Source organism: Octopus bimaculoides, chromosome 17 (genome assembly GCF_001194135.2).
Source record: "Octopus bimaculoides isolate UCB-OBI-ISO-001 chromosome 17, ASM119413v2, whole genome shotgun sequence".
In the NCBI taxonomy this organism is placed as follows: Eukaryota; Metazoa; Mollusca; class Cephalopoda; order Octopoda; family Octopodidae; genus Octopus; species Octopus bimaculoides.
This window is the reverse complement of record NC_068997.1, coordinates 31852117-31864025: the sequence shown is the minus strand read 5'-3', so window position 1 is coordinate 31864025 and position 11909 is coordinate 31852117. Positions and strand designations below refer to the sequence as shown.

The following is an 11909-nucleotide window of genomic DNA, read 5'->3' as shown; positions in this document are numbered from 1 at the left end:
TGATATATATATATATATATATATATATATATATGTCTGTGTTGCATCTTTGTGTCTGTCCCCCACCACTGCTTGACAAGAAGTGTTGGTTTGTTTGCATCACCATAACTTAGTGGTTCAGCAAAAGAGACTAATAGAATAAGTACCAGGCTTTAAGAGAAATGAGTACTGGGATCAATTGATTTGACTAAAATTCCTTCAAGGTGGTGCCCCAGCATGGCTGCAGTCTGATGGCTGAAACAGATAAAAGATAAACTGGTCAGTAGATAATTTTCATAATTTCAGTGATGTAATTAGTGGTTACAGTGAAAGTTTAATAGCAAGAATTGCGAGATCATGGTTTTGAGTCTCTGATTGGGTGGTGCACTGTGTTCTTGAGCAAAACACTTCATCTCACGTTGCTCTGCAATCTCTTCAACGCTTTATATGTGGTACACCATGCACCTGTTCAGGTAATGTCGATTTGATGGAGGAAGTGAATTCATGTACAGCAGAAACATTTCATCATTAAAAACATCATCTGTGCAGGCTGTTCAGTAAGAAATTGCAGAATTGCCTTTCTCAGACCTGAGAGACTCCCAAGAAAAGAAGATGTGGCAAGGAATAGCAAGAAGAGTACTATACCATTGATTCATGCTAGAATAATAGATAAAACAGTAAAATGATGAGGATGTAAATTTTTAGTAAATCTGATTAATAAATTGAGATTAAGAGGGAGAGACATAAATTGGCAGAATTCTGCTTTAAGCACACCGAATAGCCCTTCATAACTTTTTTATTTTTCAGAATTTTCAGAAACTTTTTGTGTATCTGTGTTCTACGCATGGGAATTCACATGACTATGATAAAAGAAAAAAATTTTAATCCTTAGAAATTTAAAAAAAATATTTTTAAACTGCTTTTCAATTTTTCAAAAAATTACTGTTTAAAATACTGAATTTTTGGCTTAAATCCCAACAATTAAATGTGTTTATGGGAAGAAAGATATTGGAAAACATTAATATGCCAGACTGACAAACAAATTAGGAAGGTATGAAGTGATTGTGAGATATGCTAAGAGTAACAGCTAAATAGTCCTTAAATCATGCATCAAAAATTCTTTTGGTTTTTGCATAAGCATATGAATTCCTGTGTGTAGATCACAAATTTGCAAAAATTTTCTGAATATTCCAAAAAATAAGAAAAAGTTATGAGGAGTTACAGTTCTATATTTAGGAGATGAGGAATTATTTACATTATTAAAAGATTATTTACATTATTTACATTTGACAGATATTTGTTCTCATCTTTGTTGTTAACAACAAACAAGATGTGGACAAATATCTGTCAAATGCAAATAATGTAAATTATGAGGAGTTATACAGTGTACTTAAAGCAGAATTCTACCCATAAATCTCCATCAAACTGTATATAGATGTAGGGAATGGATCAGAAAATGTGCCAGAAGATGGAGATAATAATTTCTAAAAACTGAGTATTTGGTATTATATAAAGATGTATTTTGAATGTTTCAGTTTTCTCTGTCTTTCTAGATGTAATGATGTCCAGGAATTGATTGAAACTGACCAACACTTCAAAGAACTTTCAGCAGTTGCAGAAATTGGTGGTATTGGAGATGCTTGTACTGATAGGATTATCAAAGAGATTTCCATCAAATATTCTGAGAGCATCCAAGTTTTTTGGACTTCAATACCTAATCTGATGAATGTAAAAGAGATTCAGCCATTTGAAGCGAACTTTTACAAACTACGTTCAGTTTCGAAGGTAAGATGTAGTGAGAAAAGAATCAGTAAAGAAAAGAAGAGTTGCTCCATAGTAGCCCTTAACCCTTTAGCATTCACATTATTCTGTCAAAAGCAATGCTTATTCATTCACATTGTTTTGAATTAATCATGCATTATCTTGTAGCTTTGAGATTTTGATGAGGTAACTGTTAAATTTTTGAATGATATTGTAGGGTTGGTGTGAAAAGTCACATCTAGCTACTTTGAACATAAAACAGGTAGAATATTTTGACCAGATATGGCCAGTTTTAATGCTAAAGGAAGCAGATTTTTGGCACAATGCATTCCAACAGTGACCTTCTCATCTTGATTTTTTTATCCAAACATGTTGTTTTGTTGTTTTGTTGTTTATTTTTTTTTGTCATAAAACAGTGTATCCAGAACTACATTAACCAATATAGTTCTTACTGTTTTTAAGAGTATGAAGTAAAGGAAATTTAACACTGGTACCAAACTGTATTAACCCTATATCAGTGATCTTTCTCTTGGACAACAATAGTGGTATAAAGAATGGGGAGACTGCAAATGCCAGTCTTTTACATACAGATGCATGGTCTGACATTTGAGGGCCTTTGCCTCCAATTTAGAGATAAAACTAAGAACCTGTTTTAAAGACAAATATTTGTAATAAATTGGAATCTTTTAAAACCATAATACCAAATATTTCATGAAGCGTTTAAATTATTTGTTTATTTTATTCTCTTTGCTTTCATTACAGAGTCTTGAAGTTCAACTTTCTGGGATTCTACTGAAATCTCTCACAGAATGCCATTCTCCTCATTCACAAATGCGTTTGCTTCAAATATTTCACTCCACCATAAAACAAACACAAGTAAAGGTAGGTAAATATTAAAATTTAGATATTTGTTGTATTGAGAATTTTGGAGAGTTTTTGTGATTTTTTTTTTCATTAGTGTATTTAAATTCTATTGGTTCCAATTTACAAATTCCTTATGAAGAAATATTGTAATTGATTTGTCTTTCGATGACTCTTTAGTTGAATACTTCACAGAATTAATTCTAAGCCCTTTTAGATGAGACAGGTGTTTCTCAACCATTTTTCATCTATAGAACCCTTTGATTAAAAAAAAAATCATATATTTTTATAATTAAATATTGTTAGGAATTTTATAATAAAATTGTTAATATATTTTATGTATTGTAGAAGTATTGTCAATTTATTGTAGATAAATTTTAACAACAAAATCTTATGTGGAGCCCAGTTGAGAACCACTGAAATAGATTAAAGGTAGGATTGTCATGTGGGCTGGTGAATCCATATCACATGCCGGATGCCATTTCAATAAAAGAATTCCTAGACACTGCAACTGGAACTATAGAATCCAGCTGCATCTATTTAAATTGTATTTTTTGAAGATGATTTTGATATGCTTGGAGTGGCTGTGTGGTACATAGCTTGCTTACCAACCAGATGGTTCTGGGTTCAATCCCACTGCGTGGCATCTTGGGCAAGTGTCTTCTACTATAGCTTCGGGCTGACCAAAGCCTTGTGAGTGGATTTGGTAGATGGAAACTGAAAAAACTCTGTCGTATATATGCATGTGTGTATATATATATATATATATATATATATATATATATATATATGTATGTGTGTGTGTATATGTTTGTGTGTCTGTGTTTGTCCCTGCAACATCGCTTGGAACTGATGCTGGTGTGTTTACATCCCCGTAACTTAGCGGTTCGGCAAAAGAGACCAATAGAATAAGTACTAGACTTACAAAGAATAAGTCCTGGGGTCGACTTGCTTGACTAAAGGCGGTGCTCCAGTATGGCCACAGTCAAATGACTGAAACAAGTAAAAGAGTTAAAAAGAGAGTATTATCTATCAAATTTAAGCTGTAAATTATAAATGTGTGTGTGGTACTGAAATATTGCCAATTCTTATTAGATGACCTGCCTACTATAACTGATGTTGGTTGACATTGACCTCTGCAATTTGACCTATGATCGAAAACATTCTTGCATGATTATTTCATCTTTATAGACATAGTTTATCTCAGACTGCATTATCCAATGTTGCCTTCTCCTTTTTTAAAAATGCTAGAATATGATTCGGTTGCTATTTCAATGAGGGTAAGTCAAAAATTATACACCCTCTTGTTTCTATAATTTTTTAAAGCAAAAACAGAGGTTGAACAATTACATCATTTCCCAACATAATCTCCTTGCTTTTCAATGCATTCTTCCAGCAGTCCACAAGCTTGCTTATTCTATTGGAGAAGAAGGTTTTTAGCTGGCTTTCAATGCTTCTCTGTCCATAGCAAATCAATGACCTCATAAAGGATGTTTGAGTAGTCCAAGGAATGATAATCAGAAGGAGCAAGATCTGAACTGTGTGTAGGGTGCTCTAGCAACTCAAAACTCAATTTTTTCTATGGTTTCAGGGGTGAGCAGGCAGAACCATTAGCATGCTGGGCAAAATGCATCACAGTATTTTGTCCATCTTTATATTCCGAGTTCAAATTCCACTATGATTGACTTTGCTTGTCATCCTTTCTGGATTGATGAAATAAGTACCTGTTGAGTACTGGGGTCAATGAAATCAACTAACCCCCTCCTCCAACAAACATTTCAGGCCTTGTGCTTATAATAGAAAGGATTATTATTGCTATTTTTATTATTATTGATGAGATGGTGGAATCACTATCATGCTGGACAAAATACTAAGTGGCATTTCATTCAGTTTTACATTCTGAGTTCAAATTCCACCCAAGTCAATTTTGCCTTTCATCTTTTCAAGGATAATGAAATGAGTACCAGTTGTGCAATGGGGCAAATGTAATTAAGTAGTCTCAAAAAATTTCAGGCCTTGTGTTTATAATAAAAAGGCATATTAGATGTAACAGCCACAATAGATTTAAATTAATAATAATTAACTTGTTATCATAAAAGGAAAGATAAGTTGATAGGAAAAAAATCTGATGGGGAAATGTTTCAGGAGTGTACACCCTATATAAATATTTATCCATTGAACTTATAATTAAAATAAGTAATTAACTATTTAAATAGGTTCTTGAAAAATATCAGTGGGGTCTTGTTTTTACTGTATCAAAAAATAATGTTCACCCTTTATCATTCAGGTTATTTTGTCAAATGTAATGCTTATTAATTCGTATTGCCTTGAATTAATAATGAACTATCTTATAACTTTGAGACTTCAATGATGTGATTGTTTACTTTTAGAATGACATTGTAGGGTATGTATGAGAGGCTGGATCTGGAAGGTTTGAACCTAAAGCGGGAAGAATATTTTGGTTGGATATGGCCAGTTTCAGTGCTAAAGGGTTACAGATCCATGGAAAATATTGAATCAATCAATAGAAATTTTAAAATATTCATAAATATTTCAGAAATACAAACATAAACAAAAAAATCCTTTTAAAACTAATTAATTGTGTTAAAGTCAGAGGTGGTGGGGGAGGGTTAGAATCCTTGCATAATGGCAGTCTCATAAATAGCTGAAAGTTGGGTGTTAGCTATGTAATTGTTGATTGAATTGTCTTTGAATACATACATACATGCATATTATTTAAGTATATATGAGTATGTCTATGCATGAGAATATATGTACATGCAAGTGTATGCATGAGAATACATACATAAAACAAAATATACAAATCTGCACACACACATATATACATACAAAAATACCCTGATGATGTTGAAATTCCAAAGAAAGAGCGTTGGATTTAGGTTAGAGACTGGTTCTTTCTCTAATGGCAAGAAATCTTGAAATAAAACTGAATAATGACATACACATGTGCACATACACACACACATATATGTATATATATATATATATATATATATATATATATATACATATATATATATATATATATACACATATATATATATACACATATATAGTAATAATTTTATATTTGGGTACAAACCTTGTAGCATGCTATTTAAAGCCTGTTCACAGTATTCAGCTATCTGATGTCAATAGCAGTATGGAAATATATGCCACTGGATTTACTTCAGGAATTCCTTTGTATTGGTAGAGTTTATGAAACATAAGAAAAAGAAATTGGAATTTACAAGACTCTTTATTTAGAACCACTAACATCATATACACACATACATACATGCATACAATACATACATATATATTTACATTCATGCCTGCTTGTATAAACTTTTTCCCCTTAAAATTGTTCCAGAGAGGCCTTAAAGGTCAATATCATTGAAGAAGCAATATTACCAATATGGTAATTGATTTTCAATCAATATCTCCAGCGAAAGACAGCCTCCATTATATCAAAGGACAAAACGAATTAATTTTTGTATCTGACATTCATAAATTTCTGAACTTCAAAAAATTGTCAAGTTACAAAATGTCAAAAAGGCTTGGAACAACACAAAAACAACAACAGCAACAATAAGAACAACAATAAATAAATAGATATTGCAGGCTACAAAATGCAAAACTTGGAAATGTTTCATTTTTTTTAAATGTGTATCAGAAATGTTATCAATCAATGGGTGAAAGTAATTTGGGCAAGAATTGAATGAAGAACATAGGCACAAGCATGGCTGTATGGTAAGAGGCTTGCTTCTCAACCACATGGTTCTGGGTTCAATTTCACTGTGTGGTGCCTTGGGCAAATGCTTTTTACTATTGCCTTGGGCTGACAATAGCTTTGTGAGTAGATTTGGTAGGCAGAAACTAAAAGAAGCCCATCATATGTATGTATGTGTGTGTGTGTGTCTTAACAACTGGTGTTGGTTTATTTATGTCCCTGTAACTTAATGGTTTGGTAAAAAGAGAATGATAGAATATGTACCAGGCTTTAAATTAATAAGTAGTGGGGTCGAATCATTTGACTAAAAGTTCTTCAAGGTAGTGCCCCAACATGGCCACTGTCTAATGACTGAAACAGATAAAAGGTAAGTAAACAGTGAAACACCCACCTTATCCTATGTAGTGTAGCTCTCTCTCTCTCTTTCTATCTCTCTATCCAATCAATCAATCATCTTAGAGTAGTAATGAATATTTTGTATTTGGCTAAAACATTTGTGGAACGATTGAATAATTTAGTATTTTTTCTAAAGCCTTAATCAAATCAATAAATTCTTTTTGTGATTTTTGTCACAATCCTTGTATATTTCACAAAAGAATTATTGCAGCAATTTCAAAATCCATTGTTTTAAGCATTTATGAGTCTAAAACATAAAATGCTGTAACAATATTGTAGCAAAAAATTACACACACACACACATGCATACACACATTACTTATATACTGTTAAAGCTTTAGTTTCACAACAACCAAGTCTTGTTACCAAATAGTTTCTGGTTGAAAAATCATTGACGTGTGGGAAGGTAAGTCATCAATCACCAGTCATCAGACATAACTAATTAAAAGAGTATAGCTTTTGGGCCTTTTATTACTGGAGGCCTGAAACTGCCACATTCAGTTTATGAGCCTTAAAAATGTAAAAAGAAGAAACAAAATAACAAGAAATAAACAAAAAACAACGAAACTTATGGGTTGAAAATGTTGCAGTAAAACAAAAATGTGTTTCTTAAGTCAATTGGAGTTATGTGCCTTAGATTGGTCTCTTTTAGTCCTTGTCCTCCATTCATGTTGATTATGATAGGGTCTTCCTTAAATTAGTAGATAATATTTTTCCATAAACACATAAGTATAGGGAAATTTCTAATAGGTATATTTTGAGGGTCTCCTTTAGCTGCACACCTAATATAAGGTAAATTGTAATAAATAGACCTAAATCAGAGAGGCAAGCTGCTCCTGCAGGGCCAATGCTACATGCTTCCTAGAAGCAGTCATGTGTAAGGCAGAAGTAGTATTAAAGAATACTAGTTGGGTGACACAAGTACAGAAATATGTGGGTGCAACAAAGAGTTCCTTTGAAGGCCAGACTCAACAGTCACAAATCATCTTTTCGAATTCTGGAGTGACCTAGTGTCCCAACTTTGGTAGCAAATGAAAGAAAATTCTGCACAATATTGTATCAACTGGAGATTAGTGGAAAAGTGCATGCTTTACCTCAATGGCAACATGAGGTGCAGAATTTGTCTAGCAGAGAAAAGGATCATATTGAAGAATTCACTCTACCCATGGTCGTACCTGAACTCTAAAACTAAAGTGTATATCTAGGAAAAAGTTGTCCAATATGCAATTTCTTTAACTCAGTAGAGATTTCAGGGAACTTGGCTGATATTTCTAGAAAGCCAAGTAACTATGTAGAGGCACCTGTTTATTTAATTATTTGTTTAATGGCTTAGTGTTCATGGTATTTTTCAGGGGTTCTGCAATTACTGGGAGTAAGTTATTCTAAAACTAGTCACATAGTCTAGCTGTTTGCACCAAAATGAACTCCAAAGCATTGGACAATTCTCTTGTAGAAATTTAACTCTGCTTACTTTATTCTGTGTGTGTCTCCATTTATTCCTTGTGCACAGATACATGAAATAGACTGGCATTCTATCCAAAAGGAAGTTTATTTTTCATCTGCTACACATATATACCTAGAAATAATGTTCACATGTCTAGATCACACTTGTGTCTAGACCAAATTGCTCTTTAGGTCCAATAATGCCATTAAGTAACTGGAAAAGAGGCTTGTCCTCTTAGCTAATCTGTTGCTTTGCAAGTGAAATATATTCAGGTTCTACAGTTCTATATTTAAGAGATGAGGAATTATGTACATTATTTACATTTGACAGATATTTGTCCTCATCTTGTTTGTTGTTAACACGTTTCAGCTGATATATCCTCCGGCCTTCATCAGGTGTCTTGGGGAAAAATACCTTCGGAATGAGAACCCAGATTCGAAATTTCCCCAAGACACCCGATGAAGGCTGTAATGTTTATCAGCCAAAATGTTGTGTTAACAACAAACAAGATGACTAGTATCCATCAAATGTAAATAATGTATATTCGGGTTGTTTCTCACAGTACATCAAGTGTTGACAGCATACAAGTTGAGACACATTTCTACCAATACAATAAGACTTAGTACATCTTCCTATTTTGAATTCTCTGTAATTGCCTTGGAGGTTTTTAATTATGTATTTATGAAGTATCAGCTTGATAACACACTAGTGAGGGAACCCATACTTGGAAATCTGCAAGAAATGGCAACCAAATCTCCCTTAAAACACATCCTATCATACTAATCCTCCTAGCATGTTGGATAATGCAGATTATGATAAACACTTTGGGAATAAACAACACTAAAATAAACAACAAAAAATACTAGCTTAATTCCTTACGTGCAACAAAAGCAATATTAGTTTAAAGCAATATCATATTTAAAGTAGATACATTATTGAAAGCCCAGTTAACTGTGGTATTTGTCAAGATGAATACCACATTTAATTAGGCTTTCCATAATGTATCTGCTTTAAGTATGATACACATTGCTATTTTAAACTAATACTGCTTTTGTTTCACATAAATTTTTATTCAGCCTGTGATTTTTCAGTTACTGTTTTACTATATCAGTAATGGTGGATTTTGTCTTAGCATGCAGTTGCTAGTGATACATGCTACTGAAAAAAGACAGAAATGCATGTTTAGCAATGCTGTCATTGCTGCTGGATAATTTTTGACTGCTACTGATATATTTCTCTGTTTTTAACACTGTACATTGATAAGTAGAGGTACGTGGCTTAGTGATTAGCATGTTGGAGTCATGGTTGCACGATTGTGGTTTTAATTCCTGGACCAGGAAACATGTTGTGAGCTTGAGCAAAATACTTCATTTCACATTGCTCCAGTCCACTTAGTTAGAGAAAATGAATAATCCTGCAATGGACTGGCATCCCTTCCTGATTGGGAATATATACGCCACAAAAATTGGGAAACTAGTCCTGTGAGTCTATATAACTCAGGAAGAATCTTTATCCTTTTATCATTACATCTAAAAGAGATACTATCTCAGGACACAGTTAATTAAACTTTCAATGATGTATCTGCTGTAAGTAGGACATGCAAATTGCTATACTTGTTTAACAATTTAACAAGTTGTAATTTTTACAAAATTGATAACAATTCAACCACTTGCATGAACTTGCTTCTCTGTTTGTAACCTATATTTCTCTGACTAATATGAATTTAATATTGTTGGTTTGTATGTTCAATCTTTAGAGAAACATCAATGGAATAGTGAGCGACCTTGTAGATGATTTCTGGAAACAAATCTTACATTTAGAAGCTATGTTCAATGATCAGCACAAGTCACCATATAGGCATTGGAACTTCTCACCAGAAATAAGTCGGATCTTATGGATTCATGGACTGCTGAACAACGTTCAGGTATTTATTGATTGTTAATACTATTTGTGTTTGTGTGTAGTGGAATATTTCGGATCCCAGATATGTGCGCATCATATGTAAACATATGTTTGTTGGAATATATGTACACTTGCAACGCTACATTTATGTATGTCTAGTTAAAAATAAATAAACTAAAATATAACTTGGAGCTATATCTATCTGCCTGTCTGTTTGCCTGCCTGCCTGCCTGCCTGCCTGTCTGTCTGCTTGCCTGCCTCTCTGTCCCATGTGCCTCTTTGTTTGTCTGTCTGTCTATCTATTTATCTTTATGTATAGGGGTGTGTATGTATCTCTCTCTCTCTCTCGACACACACACGCACGCACACATGTATATGCACATATAAATATGCATACATATCTGATCATCTTGATCAGCTAATCAAAACGACCCCACTCAGATGAAAATTTCAATGCTTTCATAAATAGTAACTAAAGTCTGAATCATAATTACATATGGTGTTGCATTTTTAGAGAATAGTAGGTTGTACCAATTGATGTTTCATTTTCTGTAATGCTTACTTGGGGGAGAAAATTTATCTTCTAAAACTCTTTTCTTTAAAAAATATTTTTGCATACTTGTAGAAACTTATGTCAAACATAAAAGAGATATGTCCACATATTCAGGAAGAAGAGAAAAAGCAGACCATGAAAGTTCATTTCAAGGAATTATTAGAAAAATTTGAAAGGTAAGATTTTCATTAAATCTTATTGAATCTATGTATTTTTCCTTAAGCTAAATAGATTTCTAAGCAGCTCACTTACACATGCATATCCGTCTCTCCTTATTCACTAATGAGACAAAAATTTTCAGACCTCTAATAAACACACACACACATACACACTCTCACAATAGAAAACAGTTTAATATAAATAATGCATTGAAGTGGTTCCTACTCTCTTCAAACTCTTCAGACTTTTCCCCACTAGTGAAAATTTATCCAGAAGTATAGAAACAGGTAACTGTAAATCCTATCTTGAAGAATGGCTATCTCTTCGATCTCATCATTGTGACATATACAGTTTCCATCTACCAAATTCTGCTCACAAGATATTGATCAATTTAAGCTATAGCAAGGTGCAATACAATGAAACACATGTTGCAGAGTGAACTTCTTACCACACAGATTTTCTTCAGTGTGTGTGTGTGTGTGTGTGTGTGTGTATACATATATATATATATATATATATAGGCGTAGGAGTGGCTGTGTAGTAAGTAGCTTGCTTACCAACCACATGGTTCCGGGATCAGTCCCACTGTGTGGCACCTTGGGCAAGTGTCTTCTACTATAGCCTCGGGCCGACCAAAGCCTTGTGAGTGGATTTGGTAGACAGAAACTGAAAGAAGTCCGTCGTATATATGTATATATATATATATACATACATACATACACATACATGCATATATGGGTACAGGACATCACCAACGGTCCAAACAACATGAAATACGTAAACAAATGGGTTAAATAGATAAACAATGAGAAAAAATGGAGAATAGGACAAATAAACGCAGAGAAAGGACCCTTCACCAGTTGTTGGCTGTCTATCAACTCCTCATTTTGAGCATCCAATGACATATATATATCTTTGTGTGTGTATGTGTATGTGTTATCATCATCATCGTCATCATTTAACGTCTACTTTCTATGCTGGCATGGGTTGGACGGTTTGACTGAGGACTGGTGAGCCAGAAGGCTGCACCAGGCTCAATCTGATCTGGCAGATTGAGCCTGGTGTATGTATGTGTATATTGTGTGTGCATATATATATATATATATATATATATATATATA

At 33.4% G+C, this 11909-nt stretch overlaps 1 protein-coding gene across 1 annotated transcript in view; it reads left to right on the top strand.

Annotated features, from left to right (window-relative positions):
* LOC128249716 (uncharacterized) overlaps window positions 1-11909 on the top strand; it is a 113915-nt gene that overhangs the window by 61146 nt on the left and 40860 nt on the right. The window contains exons 11-14 of the mRNA XM_052974148.1: window positions 1533-1764; window positions 2503-2622; window positions 9931-10098; window positions 10702-10805. Coding sequence (XP_052830108.1) covers window positions 1533-1764; window positions 2503-2622; window positions 9931-10098; window positions 10702-10805 — 624 coding nt within the window. The remainder of the gene's footprint in view (window positions 1-1532; window positions 1765-2502; window positions 2623-9930; window positions 10099-10701; window positions 10806-11909) is intronic.